Here is a 19,972-nt window from a genome sequence, read left to right on the forward strand (position 1 = left end):
ACCGTTAACACACTCCACTGTACACTGTGTCTGTCTATGAGTGTAGATCTATTCTTCAGGAATATAACACACTTGAGTACTCAGTGGACTGTGACTACATAGTGTGTGTACATGTGCTTCTGAGGACCATAATATTGTATATATCTATGCATCTCTGTGCCATGCTCCTGAGAAGAAAAACAGTGGGCACATTCCTTCATCACATACGTATGTATGTACCACATAGATGGCAGGGCTGCTGGGTGGCTCACCCCGCTAAGGCCCTGTTCTCGTGTGTTGCGGACGGGTTCTGCTATGGAATCTGCACTGTGTGCCAGCGACTGGCAGCCGCGCAGGGGCGCCGCCTCGCCCGCGTAGGGAGTATCTCGGCCAGCCGGGACTTCGTCAGCTGCGTCTCGTCACGCTCGGGCGCCGGCGGCGGCCCACGCCGGGCCGAGCGGCGCGCCCACAGCCAGCCTGTCGCGCTCCGAGCCCCCGTTTCGCGGACCGCGGCGCGAAAAGAAGCGGCGCTCTGGCATCGCACCGCCTTAAGGAGGAGAGCATGTGCTCGTCCGCGCCACCCCGGCTCGGTAAAAATAGCACGCTTCTGAGAACGACGGGGCGTTCCAGATTGGGAGAGAGAGGGCCAAAGCATCCAAATAAATTAAAAATAGTCTAGATACATGTTTTTCGTCATTGAGTCATTGAACTGGGCATCCTTTTCTAGAGAACATGCCAGTAGGGAAATGGGTAACTTCTTTGGGAGGGGCCATAATGCAATAAACAAGTCAAAACAAGTCATGCAAGTAAGACTACTGTGGTCAGCACCAAGCCCTGTGTGTGCAGCATTTTTGTGCCTTAGTTCTAAAGAACTGGGATAATTGGCTTGCACACAGGATTTATTATGTTGATTGGATCCACAAGGATCCAATTACTTACATATATTAAGCCACAGTGTAGTGTTTAACACTACAATATAAGGCAGAAAGTCTATTGTGAAGACACCGTGATATATTTTCTAAAGGAATAAATGGTTTTGTGGAAAGCCCGATATTCCTATGAGATTCTGAGACTAATGTTTCCATGGCTATGCACAAGCATTAAATCACAGTAAAGCAGTAAGCTTTCCCTGATAACATATATTATTATACGCATTATGTACGCAATGTACACGCACCCATACATTTAAATGTACATCTGTAACACCTATCTATTAACGTATTCCGCTTCTCGAAACATTTATTCATATAATTACCTTTTGAACAATAAATCCCTGCCTGGTGCAACTTCCCATTAGAAATGTGCCGACAGCCAAGGACACCGGAGGCCATAAGCAGACACGCAGATGATAACTTGAACGTAATTGAAAGCAATTAGGCAGGCATCTCCTGGACCCGAAGCAGTAATGAGGTCCTTCCCTTCTCCTGCACCCAGGCTTTTAGCTGTCAGCAAGGTCAAACAGTGGGAGTGCACCCATGGCAACTGCGTCTACCGGACCCGGGGGTTGCTTTATATTGCCGTGGCCCACGCAGCGAGCGTCTGGCGCCGTGGCTCTGTGATTACGGCGCTCAAAAATCCATCCCCTCCTGCCTTAGTTCTGGTCCTGTTCGCGGAGAGGGAGACTTCATTTCCGCATCACATTTTCTACAGCGATTTACGGCTTCAGCCGACGCCGAGCGCCGGGCAGGCATCAAATATTTAAATGCGTCCTGGAAACGGCTCGGGAAAAGGAGGGCAGCGTTTCGGTATGTGGGTCAGCGGGGCTCTTATCTCAGGTGTGTTCAGCCCGCTGCTTTCCGACACATTCTTCTGACGGTCAGGTGACCGAAAGTGTGCGCGGAGCCGGGTCAGCCGGGGATTTACAGTCAGCGCGCAGTAGCTCCTGTCTGCCAGCGATGCAATATTCACACTCTTTTCAAAGATACTTTACTTTAAGCATTAAAAACTTTCTGAAACCCCAGGAGAGGGAAAAAAAAAAAAAAAAGTGCAGGAAAGAACATTTTAGAAACGTAAAAAAAACCGTCAGGACGGGACTCGATACCGCGGCGGGAACACGATACACCGCGGCGGGAACACGATACACCACGGCGGGAACACGATACACCGTGCCGCATTCGTAATTAATGCAGCGCCTCGTCTGCCTGGCGTTCGCTCGGAGATCCGCGCTCCTGAGAACGGTGCGCACGCGACGACGCACGTGGGGGACGACGCACGGGGGGGGCTCGCCGCTCTCTCGAGGCCGTTACGGAGGCGTTCGGCTCATCGCGTGCTCTCTCGCCGCGCCTCGCCTCGCCTCGCCCGGGAAGAAAAAGAGGGGGAAAGGCTCGGCGAAGTGGGCCGCTGGAGACGCGGCGGCTCGTCCGCCACGCCGGGCCTTGGCGGCGGGGGGGGGCTCAAGAGGCCGCGGCGAGCCGGCGGCGTGGGCGTTCAGACCGAGCGGGCCCCGTTAATGAGACGCCGCGGGATCATGGGATACACGGCGGGTGGGCCGCGGCGCGGCGGGGCGCATTAGAAGGTCAACGAGCAGGAGGGCGTTAGCATATCTCTGCTCTGAAAGGGGAAACGCGGCCCGCGGTCAATATAATTAGGCCCAGATTATAGCCCTGCTTTACGACTGCCAGCAGGGGCAGGGATATATTAATTTAATGTGGGTCTGCCCAGCTGTGTTCCCGGCTACAGCCGTTCACCGACAGTGCCAAGCTCTGGTCTGCGTGTGCGGCCGGAGGCAGCACTGAGGACAGTCATGCCTCTCGAACGTTCTTATAGATCCGACTCGGTCAGCAGACCTTCTGCTCCGCCCACTAACCCGGGGGTGTCTTCATCAGGGTCCCCGTCAGGGGTGGGGGTGGGAGGGGGAGGGGACATCAATCGGGTGTGCTGTCCTGGGCCCTGGAGGGGGGAGGGGCCCATTGGTCCCATTTAACTTGTGTAAATATTACTGTACTGTACCCAGGAATGATATAAAAATATAATTTTACCCGGCAGCCCTGGTCTTCGTTGCAACATCGAAAACAAACAGGTGTCAATCATCATTTCATTTCAATCAAACAGCAGCTGTGACAACAGTTTTATCAGTGGTAAGCATAGTGAAATCTGTTTTACTTTTAGCTTTTGGATTTTTTTTTTTATCTTCCTGATTTCAGGCTCTCAAAGTAAAATTTTAAATGAAGAAATTCACAGTTCTTATCTGTACCAGCATGAATGTTATGGTATTTAGTCTCTCATCTGTACCAACATGAATGTTACGTTATTTAGTACAATAGGTTAAATCCAGTAATATACACAAACATCCAGTAATATACAAAGATGCAGGATGTTATGCAGTTTGCTTAGCAAATACTAACAATGCTGTTTAAGCCATTATAAGCTACCAGTACTACTCATCGCAGAACAATGTCTTTATTTCTGTCAGTATTAGCCATAATAGCAATAACACTGCGAGCAACAGTACGATCCTCCACATATTCTCTCATTCTGTCATATCCATTCAGGAAAACAAACTGCAACAAACAACAAAACATGTTTTGTTTCCTAAGTATATGGAGACAGCCCTTTCCTTTGTGTCTTTTTTCCTCCCATCTAAGCCACTGCCAGTAAAAGTGGCTTTGGGAAGGGTGGTAGTTAGAGCGCGGGGTAAATATCTTGCAAATGACCACTTAGAGCAGCGCCGCCTCTCCAGCAGACAGCCCAGAGAGAGAGAGAGAGAGAGAGTGGGTGAGATGAACTACATTCCGAAAGTACATTCCGAACTTTACTCTACGCCCTCGGCTGGGGTGGGCGGGCATGCTGTTTGGGATTCAGCCGATGCATTCCTCTACAGTCTGTAAGTTCAGCTGGTGCCACTCAGACGCTGGACTAGATTTCATTATCCATCCATCCATTTCCTAAACTGCCTTTTCCCGGTCAGGGCAGTAGGCGGAGGGTTGGGGAGGGGGGGTGGGCCGTGGATAGGGAGGCACTGGAGCCTATCCCAGCTGACATTGGGTGATAGGCAGGAACACACCCTGGACAGATCAGCTATCTGGCACACACATCATTCACTCAAACATCCACACCTATGGCCAATTTAGAGTCTCCAATTAGCCTACTTGCATGTCTTTGGACTGTCGGAGGAAACTGGAGTGCCCGGAAGAAACCCACATGGACACAGGGAATACATGCAAACTCAGAAAGGCCCCTGGCTGGGATTCAAACTCTTACAGTGAGGCAACTGTGCTATTCACTGCACCACTGTGCTGCCCCTAGATTACATCACCCACATAATATATGAACAAATGTGTCGTCTCGTCTCCGGACCTGCTGAAGACTCTTAACCTCATAAAACACTGTATGTGCTATTTGTTTTCCATTGGATAAGCAAATGTTTAATGTGATATCATCATTGCAGTCGATTTTGTGGTAGGTGCCATAAATGCTTCAAAAGGATGTTTTTATCTGTCGGTCACCCTTTTCCTTCCTACCGCAGACTTCACAGGGTCCAGGTCATTCCTGCAGATGACACAGTGTTCTCATTTTCATCAGCAAACGTGGAGAACAGAAAGTAAGACCACGGCATCTTATTAAATTATCATGCCCAATTAAATTTTTTTTCCATATCATCTTCAGATATTAAACAAAGAAAAAAAAAAAAAAAAGGTGCCCTAATTAGGTTGCTTGGTGAATTAATTCCCATGGTAACACTGTGACAAACAAGCCTGACCGTGTGAACCTCTCGCTGCCTCTGTCATCGCCCTTCCGTTTCACCAGTGTCTCATTTGCATCGCCTAATTACCCGTCAGCAGGTAGAGCGCAGGTCCCGGGCTGGAGCGGAGGAACAAGGCCCTTCTTCTCCACGTCGCGGGGATGTTACATTTCACTACGCGAGCGGGGAGATCCGCGCGGGGCCCGCGGGCGGAGCGTGATAGCCCGGCGCGCGGGGAGGGGGGCCGCCGGAACGGAACGGAAGGCTCGACAAGGCGGCTGACATGACAGACAGCGCTCCGGAAAATGCGCTTATCTGCAGAACTAGCGATCGTGCGTTCGTCTGGCGCGCCGCAGCCGCGGCACGTCTGGGCCCCGCCGGCGACACTGACGGCGGGGAATCGGCTGTTTTGCCGGGCGGAGCGTGACGGAGGCGGAGCATGACGGCGGCGGCGGCGGACGGGCGGGCGGCGGGCCTCCCGGAAAAACCGCCGGCTCCCGTGAAAACTCCGCCCGGGCGAGACTCGGAGCGTGACACGCCAAGGGGCGGAGGCGAACCGCGTCGCTCACTCCTGAGAGTGCTCACTCGCTCCTGAGAGCGCTCGCTCACTCCTGAGAGCGTTCGCTCACTCCTGAGTGCCTGTTCAGCGTGTGCCGTGGCAGATCGCTGATCTTATTATGAACAGGATGGGATGATGTTACGCAGGCGAGCACTTTACATCATCCAGATAACATACATGCACAGCTGCTTACCTTCTTCAGGCTCTTACTGCCTCATAAGACATCTTGAGTTCCAAATGTGTTTTCATATCTGTGGGTAATGCATTTTCTTCAAAATAGACTTCAGAGGGCCATGGTCGCACCTGTACACAAACTGTGTGTGTGTGTGTGAGTGTATGTGTTTCTCCCTTTGTACTTATGCCTTTGTGTGTGTGTGTGTGTGTGTGTGTGTATATGTGTGCATGCATGTGTGCGTGTGTGTATGTGTGTGGGTCTGTATGTGTGTATGTGTTCATGCGTGTTTGCGCGTGTGTATGTGTGTGGGTCTGTATGTGTGTATGTGTTCATGCGTGTTTGCGCGTGTGTATGTGTGTGGGTCTGTATGTGTGTATGTGTTCATGCGTGTGTGCATGTGTGTGTGTATGTGTGTGGGTCTGTATGTGTGTATGTTTTCATGCGTGTGTGCATGTGCGTGTGTATGTGTACGGGTCTGTATGTGTGTGGGTCTGTATGTGTGTATGTGTTCATGCGTGTTTGCGCGTGTGTATGTGTGCGGGTCTGTATGTGTGTGGGTCTGTATGTGTGTATGTGTTCATGCGTGTTTGCGCGTGCGTGTGCTGTGTGGTACCTGGTTAAAGGCGGGCACCGCCTTGGTGCCCATGCAGGGTCCCAGAGTCAGCACGGGCAGGTCCTGCCCCTCCACCTTTCGAGACTCCAAGCAGTTCTGCCTCTGTCGGATTACGCCCGTCTTGATGTCGGAATCATCAGGAATTCTGGGAGAAAGAGGAGTGCTATAAAATATTCACACTCTGCTAGGCAGAGGTACAGCATTCATTAAACTGAATATTTATTAACTTTACAATAAAAGTTGTATTAGTTTTTTTTTGTTTCTCCAGATTTTCAATGGCCAATCACATTTCTAGGCCCATCTCGTCACTGCCTGCTGCTAGCTCTTGCTTCTCTCCACACTGCAGTGCACCAGTGGAGTTGCAGACATTTTAGAGGAGTGCACTTCATGTGCAGCTGGTGCAGGCACCCAATTGGCTGAGGTGCAGCTGGTGCAGGCACCCGAATGGCCGGGGTGCACAGCTGGTGCAGGCACCCAATTGGCCGGGGTGCACAGCTGGTGCAGGCACCCGATTGGCTGGGTTAGTCGATCCAGTGCGATCAGACAACGTCAACCCAGCTGACTTATACCAACCTTCCGAGGACCACACTAAGACCAATCACACGCTGCCCTGCGTGGGCGAAGGCCACAGGCGACGCTGACACAGTCGCGAGCGTAGCAGGATACGGCTCACGTCACGCACTCCGCACGCACCCGTTATCGCGGGAGGCGGCGTCTTTTAAAAAATGACGGGCGCAGCTTTTCCGCTCATCATCCTGACGGACTCATAAAGCCGCCAGCGCCGCGCGCGGAGAGGGGACAAAGCGCTTAGCGGGCGGCGGCGCGCGGGTGTCACACCGTCCCGCCGTCCGGCCCCTAATGTTTTGTCAGATAGCGGCGGCGCTGAATTACGGCGCGTATTAAAACGCGGCGTTATGAATCGCGCTCCGGGGCGGACGCATCCATCAGCGGGACGCCCCGCGCACCGCCCCGCCGGGGAGAGAGAGGAAAACTCTGTGTAAATAATGAGGGAGCTGCCAGTGCGCCCCGCTCATTCACTTACTCAGCAGAGAGGGTCCCGGAACCGGGGGGGGGGGGCAAATTCATCAGACACCCCCACCCCCACCCTCTCTCCAAAGCACAAAGCCATTTTTCATTTTCTATCAGCATGCTGATGATTCCGCAGTCAACAGACTCTGCTACTGCGCTACGGCTGGGTCAAGCTGTGCTAGCAAACACACACCGGGGGGGGGGGGGGACCGCCCCCCCGACACAAAAAAAAAAGAAAAAAAAAGGACGCCGTTCATACGACGCCGATCAGACCGCCATTATGGATGAACCAATTTCACCAAGCGGCCACAATTTCGCAGGGAATTCTGGGAGATCTATTGAGCCATCGACCGACCCCGCCAGTGTGAGTGTGAGGTGAGACGACAAAAATATATAAAATATAAATAAAAAAACGGCGAAAAAATATGAAAGGAGTTATTCTGAACGCTTCGTAAACAGAAAGCGTGTGTGGTGCAGCGGGGGGGTCCTCACTTCAGCTCGGGGTAGACGTTGTCTAGATACCACTTGAAGGATTTGCAGTTCAGGCTCCTGCGTAGCTCCTCTCTTCCGTGAACGCTGATAAAAACAGGGGGAGGGGAGGGAGGGTGAGCAGAGTGAGGGAACAGCCACTTCCGTAACCCGGTCCACCTCTTATCATACAACAGACAGCGGAGGGAAGAGGAGAAAAAAAAATAACAATCAAGACAAACCACGGCAGCGGTCATTGGTATTCCACGCCAGGCAGAGAAGCGGTTTCTTTTCTTTTTTTTTCCGGAACTATCTGGCCGCGGCGGTTGGAGCCCCCGCACCCTCGGCTGGTTCCCCCGCTCTTTCATGTCACGCTCGCTAATTACGTTCGGTAATCAGCGGCGGGCGACACCGCCTCCGCCGCACGAAGCGTCATTTCGCCGCGCTCTCCGTCTAAGGTTGAAACTCAGAGCCGTCGCGTAGAGAACCGGAGAGAACACGCCACTCACTCGCCGTAAGGCTTTCCCCGGGCGGCCGGTCGAGCCGAGTAGTAGAAGAGCTTGAACTCGTCCATCCACACCTCCGCCGTCCGCCTGGTGTTTCTGAAAGCCAACGAACAGCAATGAGGGCGAGGCCTGGCCTTCGTTTCCTGGCTCGGCTGAGTCTGTGGACTTGTGGTCTGTGGAGCTCTGCACCTGTGTGGATTAAAATGGCTTCCCAAGCTGTGACTTTGTTAATGTCTCACATCCATACTTAACAGCCTTTAAATGTTACAATTTGTTTGGCTGAAAGAATTATGAAATGGAAAAAACAAAAAAAAAGGTTACAATAAAAGCTATTTCCAAAGCCCTGGCACAACCTTTCCTCTACTGATACAGAAGTGTGTGTGCAAGCAGCCTGAGTTTTCAGTCCCAAGGCTCTGAACATCATGTACTGAGCTGCAGCGTGCTCACAAACATGGCCTTACCCGTGGTCACCCGCCGAGACTCGACACGCGTACACACGTGCCCTTAAACCAGCTCCGCTACCACTATTTACGATAGGAGAGGTAACTAAGGCTCCGAGGTCCAGGAAGCACTTCAAATTCCATTTCGGTAATTCAAAAAAAAAAAAAGAAAAACGGGCTCCCGTTTCACTTCCTTACAGAATTACGCTTTGCCTACGAGGGGAGCTCATGTGCGCCTCCCCACCTCCCCTTGTGCTCCCAGGGCTGGAGTCGCATTTTCTCGACTGAGACGCAACTGCTGTGCCGAAATAACCCCCCTCCTCCCCCCCCCGCCCACTCAGGCCAATGTTTACGCACAACAAGCCTTCTGAAGGCCCTTGCTCTGCTGTGCAGGTTTTGATAAAGGCTTTTAAAAAAACCAACGTTCCATTAGCCTGGATACAAATGAATAGGTGCCACGTTTAATGTGACGCCAGGTTGCGGGGGGGGGGGGGGGGAGTAAATAATATTTGCACACATAATAACCTGCTTTATTTCTTTATTTCCCCCCCCGGATGCAGAAGCCTCTCAGACAGTTAGCCGCGTAGCCCCCTACTCTCTCCTGGGAGAGACGCACAGATCCTGTTAAACGCATCGAGGGGCGCGCGTGTGCCTCCGTTCGCCTTCTGCTCGGCCCTGGAAAGCTAATTAGGCTAATTTTCCTCCTCATACCCCCCCGATGCTCGCAGAGGCGGGAACAAAGTTTCTCCCGGCCTCCCTGCCGACCGGCGTTCCTTTGAAGCGCGCGATGGCTCGCTGCACCTCCGACGCTGCCGCGATGCGCCGAGACACACCGCGATGCGCCACTACGCGCACAAACCTACGCCAGCGCCACGCCCGGCGAAACAGGTGGGCTCTGCTGTCTAAAGCACCTCGTTTTCACAAATAAAAGAAGTGAACTGTGCTAAATAAAGCTTTTAATGTATTAATTCCGTGTTCATTTGGTATGGTGATCAAATGTAAAGGGTCCTTTTCTCATATGGTTTTCTAGATTTCAGTTGAGAGGAATCTATATGTTATAACATGTTTATAAGAAGGTTCATTTACCATATAGCATATATAGTGCAGTGTGTAAGTGTTTGGACAGTGGCACAATTTTAGTTTTTTTTTTTTTGGCTCTGTGCTCCAGCACATTGGATTTGAAATGAAACAATGAATATGAGTTTAAAGTGCACCAGACACTGGATATCTTCCCTGATGATGCTCTATCTGGCCTGTACTGCAGCCATCTTCAGCTCCTGTTTGTTTGAGGGGCATTTTGCCTTCAGTCTTGGCTTCAGGAAGTAACATGCATGTTTAGAAGGTTTAAAGGTGATTGACTTGGCCAGTCAGAGAACATGCCACGTTTTGAAAGTCCTTGGTTGCTTTAAAAGTTTGAGGTCATTGTCCTGCAACAAGGTGAAGCACTGTCCAATGAGTTTTGAGGCAATTGGTTGGGTCTGAGCAGATAAGATGTTTCTGTACACTTCAGAATTCATCCTGCTGCTGTCACACCATCAAATGAAGACAAGTGAGCCAGTTCCAGTCGCTACTGCTGAGCTCGCTAGTGTGTTTTTGCTCCTTAACAATGAACCAGACAGTTGGTTTTGACACGCCCAATGTTTGGTCTGTCTCTGATTGATTTATATGGATTTTTCAGCCTTGTGATAGCCAACTTTACTGGCAGTGACACTTATTTAGAGAGAACAGCAACAGCCTCCAAATACAAAATCCACACCATTAGAAGCAACTCTAGACCTTTTGTAAGCTTTCTTTTGCATGAACTAATGACGCAAAGACACACAGCTGGCCAAGAAACAGCTAAGCAGCCAACTATCCAAATACTTTTGCTCCCCTAAAATGGGCTCTATGTCTTAAAAGGGCTTTAATTCCTACACAGATCGCCCAATATGGATGTAAATACTCTCATATTAAAGCTGACAGATTGAAATTTAACCTCACATTCACTGTTTTATTTCAAATCCAATGTGCGGGACTAAAGAGCCAAAACAACAAAAATTGTGTCAATGCTTGCGTACTGCTATGTATATATAACTTCTTCATGTTACATATATTGTCAACTGTAAACTTTGAGATGTACCTCTTTCTGCCAGGTGAACTGATAAATAGGCAGCTGGCAATAATATAAAACCTTTCATCCATTGTCACTTATGTCAAGTGATTATTTCTGAATTTATGACATATTTGGATATTTTCAGAATATATTTAATAACCATAAAAGGGTTGGACACTGCAAAAAAAGATTCTTTTTCATGGAATAAAAACCCCCATTCAAATACCTGCTGCGACAAAAAATTCTAAGTAGCCTAATACATGATTTAAAAATAGGTTCTAATTCTGGCCCACTTATTTTAAAAGGTTGTCACCTGATTATAAGAAACCATCACAGAAAGGAATGGTCCTTTTAAAATATGATTTAAACTCTCCAAGTTCTTCAGAACGTCATTTACAAGGTTGAACTCTTCAATAAAATAGAAACTTCCTCCAAAAAATACACTGAATAGAATGGGTTTGTTAAAGTGAAATTATTGTTCGTGCATTTCAGGGCCTTGCTTAAATTTAATTTGAGATTTACATAACAAATAGAATACAGAATTACCTTCCACGTTCTCTGCAAGACTTTCTACTCGTACGCAAGCTGTGCTACTTAAATCTCCTGCAAGGTAGTTTTACATATAAATATGAATTACGACAGATATACAGTCCAAATTCTCCTCTTGGAAATAGAAGTGGCTCCATTCTGATTTCTCCCAGAGCGCACAGTTGAACAGGGCGGGTTGATAAGAACAAGAACAACCACCAGCAAACCGCTTCTCTTTCTCAAACACGTCATGAACGGTCTTACGCATTCATCATTTTTGCTGGCTTGTGACTGGCCCACAATGCAATTTACTCGACACAACAGGACCATACTTTGTAGTTGCCCTTGTTATTTGCACTTGCGATGGTGCTGTTCGCCATAATGATTTCATAATGATTTCGACATAATGATGAGAAAAAACAAACATCAGCCAAACAAATACATTTAAATGTGAAATGTATATCTTGGGATAAGACTTTAATGCTTTGCTGATACTGCTTTTTGGATTTAGGCACCCATCTTATTCTCTTGCTTTCATGTGGGCTGGCACTGTGCCGGAATAGAGGGGGGTACAGCCAAACTTACTTGATGTAGGTGTTGGCGTTCCCCTCCGGAAAGATGTACGGGTGCTTCTTGCGGAAGACGTGGCCGACCCTGCTGCAGGGAATGATCTCCAGACTCCCTCCGCACATCCACACCCGGAAGGAGATCTCTGCAGGGGACCGACGCGGGAGAGAGCAGCCGTTCGTTATCGCCGTTAGAGACCGGCGCGGTCAACACCCTCGCCGCGCCGCGATTCGCGGCGGATGCCGCGCGGAGCCCAGGCCTGCGAGGGAACCAATCGGGAAGAGCGCAGGCCCGTTCTCCTGGGAGCACAGGAAGGGGGTGGGGGGGAGTGCATTTACTGCAGCATCACAGCAGGTAGCCAGCTCGCCTCCCCCACACACCTCTGTGTGTGAGCAGTTTAAGTTTTTCTTAGGGGATATGTGGGCTTTAGAGTGTGCTAGATACTGGGAGAACAAGTGCTTACATAATGAACAGGAAATCAATGGAAATCTATCCATCAAGTAAATGATCCCCTAAAAAAGAACTCCAGGTAGATTTTTCTGGTCCAGGGTCAGCTAACACAACTCTGACCCCAACTGTAACTACCATGCAAACCTCTGATGCTGATCCCAGATCAGTATTTATGGACAAAGTCTACCTACACCTACACAAGACTTACATTTAACATCTTGGAATATCAGACCACAATTCTCCATGGCTTTAATATTATGTAGCAGGCAAACAAGGGCTTCCTTTAATGACAGTAACACAATCGCAGTGCTGAAACCAGATACAGAGAATAAAAGGAGAAATTTGTAATTATCTGGTCTCTTTCAGGTTTCAGGCATTACCATGTGTGAAGAACACATGGCCTGTAAGGTGTTAGAATCTCTTAACACACATCAGGCTTTTTGATTAATATTCAGCACTACTGATTACAGTTCGAGACACAATGACCTGGATAGAGATGGGTGTTCCACTGCACTGTGTGATCCAGCACCACACACGCGTACCTAATTTTTCTCTACAAGCCCACATAAAAGAAGTCTATCTGCCTGGCAGGCTGTGTGTAGCTTAGCAATCTGTCCATTTCCGGAAAGTTCTCCACTACATTCTGTGCCTTTTCCACCCTGGGAGCTGTGTGCATCCCCAACCGCAGAGACACAGAACATTCTGCGGTTCTGTCTGCTCCTCAGTCTCTCTCTGTGACTGACACATAGATCAGCCAAACGCTCGTGCTCACGTGCAGGCACAGGTTGAGTTCCCCAGAGCCCCCCGACATTTCCACAAGAGAGGGGTTTCGGGGGGGGCGTCTGTTCCACAGGAGCTGGCTGTGGAAGGATGTCCAAGCCCTTTTCTGAGAAGGGACCACCGGGAGCCGTGAGCCACAAGCATCCAACAACAAAGACGCCAGAGAGAGCTCAACATGAGATACAGGGGAACAGAGAGGGAACACAAACCAGGCAACAGGACGACTCCAACTCACTGTGCTTCTGGGCTTATTGTGGCAAGACGGTGAATTGATACTGCTTGCATTTTTGTATTTTACTCAGGAATGTGGTGAAAAATGTCTGTTCACCAAACACAACGTCAGCACCCGATATATAAAATTTTAGCTTGAATAAATCTTACGTTCACAAACCCATTTAAAAATCGAAGGACAGGAGCCCGTCCTGGTAGGATGTATCGGGGGCACGGAGGTCACGTTCTAAATTGCTCCCTAGCAACTAGCCATCTTCTGCAAGCGATCGTTTGCACACTCTCAGAGAGTGATTGCATGGGTGGCCAGGGAGTGGGAGTGTTGAAGTAATGCACTTTAGTATTGGCACTAAGCAAAAAAAACATTTCCAGCGAAACTATTCACAGTATTGAAGAAACAGGTGAAATGAATCTCTTTTTCTGTTCTCGCTCAGACGCAGAAAAAACCCAGAACCCAGGGCCCAGAATTCTTAAAGTGGGTGTATATGCAAGTGAAACAGGATATGACATTTTTCTAAAGAATCCCTCAAGCTCTCAGCTTGAAATGAATCACTTTAATGTCCAATTAATATGCCGTATGAACTGATAAGTCTGAAAAGTCTGTTTGCATTTCTGAAAGGGTAGCATCAAAGTCCTATCCTTCCTGAAATGTTAAAAGATGCATGCAACCAAAAATATTCCTAATATGTGTGTATACACATCATTGTTAGGATCAATTCCTTATTTTCTTACAACTCACATGTATAGAATTTTTAGAAAGACATTCAAATATAGCCTAGATAAACTTACTGTAACACTGTCACCAATGAAAGTAATATCCACAAATCAAAATGACTGTGATATGTCTGAACTAGCTTTTCTTAGTAACCAATATCTGCCTCACTAGAGATTAAAAGATTTCATTTCAAACCATGAGTCACTTGCAGTCCCACAGACACCGAAAAAGCAGAAAATCTTGTAAGATCAAAATTTTCCACATTTTCTATCTCACTTTCTGGCAACACAGTTTTGATGTGCTGAGATTCAGAGCCAAAAAGAACATTTCAGGTCAGACACGGCGAGCTAACTGCAGAAAAATCTCCATTAGGGACCCACTGTTCATGAGTACATCCATCAAAAACACAATTGCTCCAACAACAAACCGAAATCTCTCTGACCTCAAAAATTCAGTGGAAAAAATCAATAAAACCATAAATCACAATCTAACACAAAACAAACTCTTCTCTAGTCCAACCTAAAAGTTCTCATTAATAAAAAAAACTCATTTTCAGAAAATCGTGTAAACAAAAAAAGTGATTGCTTACGTTCAATGTTATCCATATGCCAGTCGGAGGCACTTAAAATAAATATAACCCAGAAAACAGGCACTACGTTTTCAATACTTGAACTCAAAAAACTACCAGCGCTCTCAAATGACAACAAATTATTCTGTGAAAATGATTTGGCCATCCCTTCAATGAGAATCTACAAGAGCGCAGACAACGTTGCGCAACAACCTTACAGCAACGCTCTGCAAACATTTCAGAATGAGAAAATCCAACGGATTGAATACAAAGTCACTCGAAGAGCACGCCTCACCCAGCACAGACACTGACACAAGCTTGGTCCATAACCGATAATTATTTTGCATCCCCGTTGATCTATTCATCACATTAAGCGCTCGTGGAAAGCGGTAACGGATAAACTGTCATTTATTTTGGGTCACCGCACAGCTTTTAAACCATCTGCGCCCGTCTTTAAACCCCCCCCCCCCCTCGAAAGAATCGCTCGTTGGCACTACGTCTCTCCTTAGCAGGAGAGTAACTGAAGTGAAAAAGAACCGATTATCGCTTCTGAAATGGATCCACCTTACGATAAAACCGTCCTCTCCCGCCCGCAAATGGAAATCCTTTCATAACCATAGTTATGAATATTTTCTGGGAATCGCTCGCTGAGTGAACACGCTGGACAGTGGCTGCCCTCTTTGTAACGTGATACACCCTTTTTTTAATTTCAAGATTATTCTTTCATAACAATTTCATAGCAAAATTCACTGTTAATTCAACACTTACATAATTTATATGAGTCTTCTAAGGATCAAATGTACATACATTCATACATTCTTGACATAGAATGCATTCATACAGTAGAATGTTCTAATACCATATTAACATTCAAGGCATTGAAAGTTATCGATCGTGACATTTTAAGCTGATCGCCCATAAACCTCTCTCTCTCTCTCTCTCTCTCTCTCTCTCTCAAAGGGGGATCGTGGACAGTCAGGCAACTCACCAAAGTTCTCACCACCCCAAATGTCCATGGCAGTATCATATTTCCCCAGGTGATTAAACCAGGACTTGTCAATCACGAAGAGGCCTCCGGCAATAATGGGGGTCCTGTAGGCGAGAGAACTCGAAATACCACACTGGCTCGCAAAACACATGACTAATGATTTCTCCCCTACTCAAATGACAGGACCTTGAAAGCAGCTCGTTCCCAGCAGCTGTTGTGTCTGCATTGTAATGTTTTACAAGCCGCAGCCAAACACATCAGCAGTGTGAACGTATTGAGCGCTGAATTTGTAAACAAATAGAAAAACACAGGGCACAAAAACATACTCAAACCGATCAGAGCCTTTAATAGCTATCATAATCATAATTAGACTGAAATGCAAATCTCAGTTGAACTACTTTGTCCAACATGAATTTTTCATAATTCTAATAATTTTGATTCCATTTAATCTTTCAACATTAATCTGCACACAGTTCTATTCTACATTTCCCACGTTCCTCAGTGAAGCCAGACACTCTCGAGCACTGAATGGAGTGTAAATGATCTGCATCGTAAGGGCCAGGCTACGCTACAGGAGCACAGCCAGCAGCGTGGGGCTACAGAGACCTGTAAGAAGATACATCCTCATTATCCGAGGACAGAAACATGAGCCTTTCCCATTCGGGCTGAAACAGGGCGGACACGCCCGGGGCGTGGGACGGGCGATGCTCTTCGGGTCCCGCGCTTTTATTCCGTCTTTTGCAGACAAATAATGCAAAATAAAAGCCCTCGTCTCCCTCCCTTCACCCGAAAAAAATCCGCTTTGTTCATCCACGGGCGAAAAAGGCTGCTCTTACAAATTCATTTCTTCACACGTTTTTTTTTTTTTCTTCTTCCTTTCTCCCTCCCGCCTCTCCCCGTCTTCGCCGGCGCGTCTCGTTCGGACCGACCAATGGCGTCGGGGGGGGGGGGGGGGGGAGAAAGAGCAGAAAGAGCGGGAATTGATTCCCGGGGCAACCGCCAACCTGGCGTTATTTATAACTCCTCTGGAGGAGTCCGGGGGCGATACCGTAAAAGGCAGAAACTAATAGACACATTGACATCTGATAAACTGCCAACCCCCCGACCGTACAAAACATGAACTTTGCCTCTGTTCTGAGGGGGCTGGAGACAAATATACGGCCTCTGCCCCCCCCCCCCCCCCCCCCCACCCCTCCCCTCGGTTCTGGACGGTCCGTTTGTAGAGCTGACCGGCGTAATGGCTCATTAAATTAGACCGCCTGGATACCGAGCAGCGGTTCCCCGGGGCAGCCGCCGCCGCTGCTCCCGTCGCCGCTCTGACACGGATAGCGGTGCCGCGGCCCGCCGCTGTTCCTAACAAACGCCTCCTTTGTTCTTCTCTGCCACGCGTGTGTTTGCCAGGCTGAGCAACAAAAAAAATGCCCGAGTGTAAAAATACAGCTTTCAAAAAGGAGGCCAAAATAGCAAAAAAGCTTAGCCGGGTGCCGTTTAGAGACCCGGGGGGGGGGGGCTGAATGTATCACGAAGCTCACGCCATTTAGAGTTGTTTTTCCCATTTGGAGACCCTACTGCAGTGGCTGATGGGAGTGGAACAGGCACGGTTAGGTCAGACAGTGGGGCATGTATGAACAATTAAATAAAAGTATTACATATAAATTAAAATATGTAATAATTATACAAAAAATAATGAAAAGCACAGCCTACAACAGGGGCATGACAGGGCTGTACAGTGGAAAATGAGACCCGACTGTGCTCCTGAAGCCAAGACTCTGCACTTGATGCAAACTGTTCTCCTCATCTGGGCCGAGCTCAGTTCTGTGTTATTAACCACGACCATTACTTCAGCTGGAATCCGAATGTGTCTAAATGAGTCTATCTAACCATCACTTCCCCGCATACATTAACCGCAGTACGAACGCACCTGAGAATCGCTACTGTAAGAGGAAGAGGAAACCTCTTTCGCTGCGGTGGTCATCGCCTGCGCTCCTTCGCTGAAGGGGGCATTAAAAGCGTACTCTGCTATCCCCCGCGGGAATGGGACAACCCGGGAGGTGGGCAGAGCGCCAGCGGAAAGTCTTACCGAGGGTGAGAGCGGCTGGCGAGCGGCTGGCGAGCGGCTCCTCCAGACGCGCGTGCCGTTCTCACGGCTCATCTCACCCCGCGCGGGCGACCGCGCGCGCATCTGTAGGCATGCGAACGAGCGCACGCGCACACACACACGCACGGCACACACACGCGCGAACTCGAGCTCCGAGCCAGCCATCTGTGCCCCCCTCTCGCGCTCTCCCTCCTCCCTCCACACTCAGCCCCAGTGAGCTCGCCTCAGTCACGGCCGTGCCAGCCTCCCCCCCGGCTTCTGCTTCCTTCGCTGATGAACAGCCCCGACTGCCCGCCATTCCGCACCAACTAGCCTCGAGCGCTTGGGCTGTGGGGGCGGGGTCTAAACGTGAGCTGTGGGGGAGGAGTCTAAACGTGAGCTGTGGGGGAGGAGTCAAACGTGAGCTGTGGGGGAGGAGTCAAACGTGAGCTGTAAACGTGAGCTGTGGGGGAGGAGTCTAAACGTGAGCTGTGGGGGCGGGGTATAGATGTGAGCTGTGGGGGAGGAGCCATAATGTGAGGTGTGGGGGCGGGGTCTAAAAACGCTACACTGTCGAGCTGCTTGCCTGCCCCTGCTTTTGGCGGATTTTGTAGACACACCGCCGGCATCACCGTGGAGTCGGTGAGGGAGCGGAGGGGACGGAGGGCTGGGCTGGGGGGGGGGGGGGGGCGGGGGGGAGCAGGCAGACCAGGGGACGGAACCGGGTGTGGCAACGCCTGGATTCGGCACGTCTGACGGAACCAGCCACCCCGCAGATGGCAGCCAAGGCACGTCCATGAGGAGCCGAGCGGCTCCCGGTAACGCGCCGCGGCGTCGACGAAGACGAGCGTCCGAGCGATGGACGCGGCGGCGGCCCAGTTCTGACACGGGAGCCGAATGCACCGCAGTGCCCATTTTTTTCACTGACAGAGAAATAAACCACCACTGTCATTCCCATTCAGACATATAAATGCACCATAAAAAAATCACTCTCTCTCCCTGCCAGACAGAGGAATGCAATATAGCCCCATTTTCCCTCTGACATAGAAATGTACCATGAACATCATTCTCTCTGACAGAGAAATGCACTATAACCTGCATGCTCCCGCTCACACAGAAATACGCCGTAAACACGACTTTATCCGACAGGAAAAATGCGCAAATATCCCACGTTCTTCTCCCGACACAGAAACACAGAAATCCACCGCGGATATCCCCCTCTCTTTTCCCGAGACAGAAAGGTGCTCTTAATGCCCCCTAATCGGAACTCTCTCTCTCTCTCTCTCTCTCTCTCTCTCTCCGTGACCATCCAGGCTGGATGAGCGACGCCGCTAATCCGCAAACAGAATCAGAAGGATCAGTGTCCGGCGATGTCAGGAAGAGGGAGCGGGGGCCGGACGGCTCTCTCTCTCTCTCTCTCTCTCTCTCTCTCCCGCGCGGAACCGCTGTCTCGCCGGCGTTCCGCAGCGCCGACAGGATCGCCGTGACTGACGCGCGCTGTCAGGGGGACGGCGCGCCGCGCGCGGTGAGCAATCTCGCCGACGAGAGGCGGTCATCCGCGCCGAACACCCGGCATCCTAAGCCGTTCGGCAAGCTTCGCCTCCCCCCCACCCCACCGCACCCCACCCCCCCGACGAGGACGCCTCTGCTTTCCCGTACGGCTGAGGACTAACCTGCCCCCCCCCTCCTTAAGCGGAATGAGCCGGCATTAACCGCGCCTCGAAGGAAGAGGGGAATAATCAAAAAGAGGCGGGGGAGCTCAGTCAATCGTGCCCCGGCTCAGGCCTCATAATCAGACGACGGTCTCCTGCGCTGGCCCGCTGTTTAATAGAACGGGGGGGGGGGGGATCCTGGCGTCGGAGATATTGAGAAGCTGCTTAATTGCCTCTCATTTCTTCTCGGGTGACTTTTCTCATTATGCACCTTGGTGTTCCTGCCAAGATCAATGGCCATGCCGCTTCTTCCAGCTGCTTTTCTTTATCAAACTTCTCCATCCCCGGCGAGGACTTTACATCACGGTGTGGCAGTTTGGAAAAAATGAAGGCTGCGGTGAGAGGATTTATGTCGTTCTGGTCTAGTTTTCGTAAAAAGGCGGGATTGGCCCCTGGCTGCTCCCCCTCTCCCTCCCTAAAATAAGGCCGGGATTGGTTTTGCCCCAGCAGCTGGCCACTGAGCTGACAGTCTGTGTGCCCTCACTCCCTTACCTGATGGGTTCGGTGGGGTCGACTCTCCTGGCTTTTTGTTCAGCAGACAGTTGCTCCCACTTGAAATGCAGACTCCAGTCAAAGCCTGCAGTCGAGAGGGATGGACCGTTAGAGCCAAGATTCAGGATTGGAGAGGGCAGACTAGGGAGGAGGGATTAAATCCACTCAAAGCCAAGGGATTATGGGAAATGGAGTCTGTGACCTAGGTGATGAGGGTGTAATTGCAGAGAGACCACACTTCATCAATCACACGGTCTGTTAATCTCACGAAGAACATGACCACAAATTAGCACAGGCCATCAGCTAAAAACAACTTTTCCCCACC

At 49.7% G+C, this 19,972-nt stretch overlaps 1 protein-coding gene across 1 annotated transcript in view; it reads right to left on the reverse strand.

Annotated features, from left to right (window-relative positions):
• Positions 1–19,972, reverse strand: part of galnt14 (UDP-N-acetyl-alpha-D-galactosamine:polypeptide N-acetylgalactosaminyltransferase 14 (GalNAc-T14)) — a 75,291-nt gene that overhangs the window by 3,576 nt on the left and 51,743 nt on the right. The window contains exons 8-13 of the mRNA XM_064340186.1: positions 19,648–19,732; positions 15,367–15,470; positions 11,656–11,782; positions 8,014–8,106; positions 7,529–7,612; positions 6,008–6,152 (exon numbers count right to left, since the gene is read on the reverse strand). Coding sequence (XP_064196256.1) covers positions 6,008–6,152; positions 7,529–7,612; positions 8,014–8,106; positions 11,656–11,782; positions 15,367–15,470; positions 19,648–19,732 — 638 coding nt within the window. The remainder of the gene's footprint in view (positions 1–6,007; positions 6,153–7,528; positions 7,613–8,013; positions 8,107–11,655; positions 11,783–15,366; positions 15,471–19,647; positions 19,733–19,972) is intronic.

This window comes from Anguilla rostrata, chromosome 6 (genome assembly GCF_018555375.3).
Source record: "Anguilla rostrata isolate EN2019 chromosome 6, ASM1855537v3, whole genome shotgun sequence".
NCBI classification, from domain to species: Eukaryota; Metazoa; Chordata; class Actinopteri; order Anguilliformes; family Anguillidae; genus Anguilla; species Anguilla rostrata.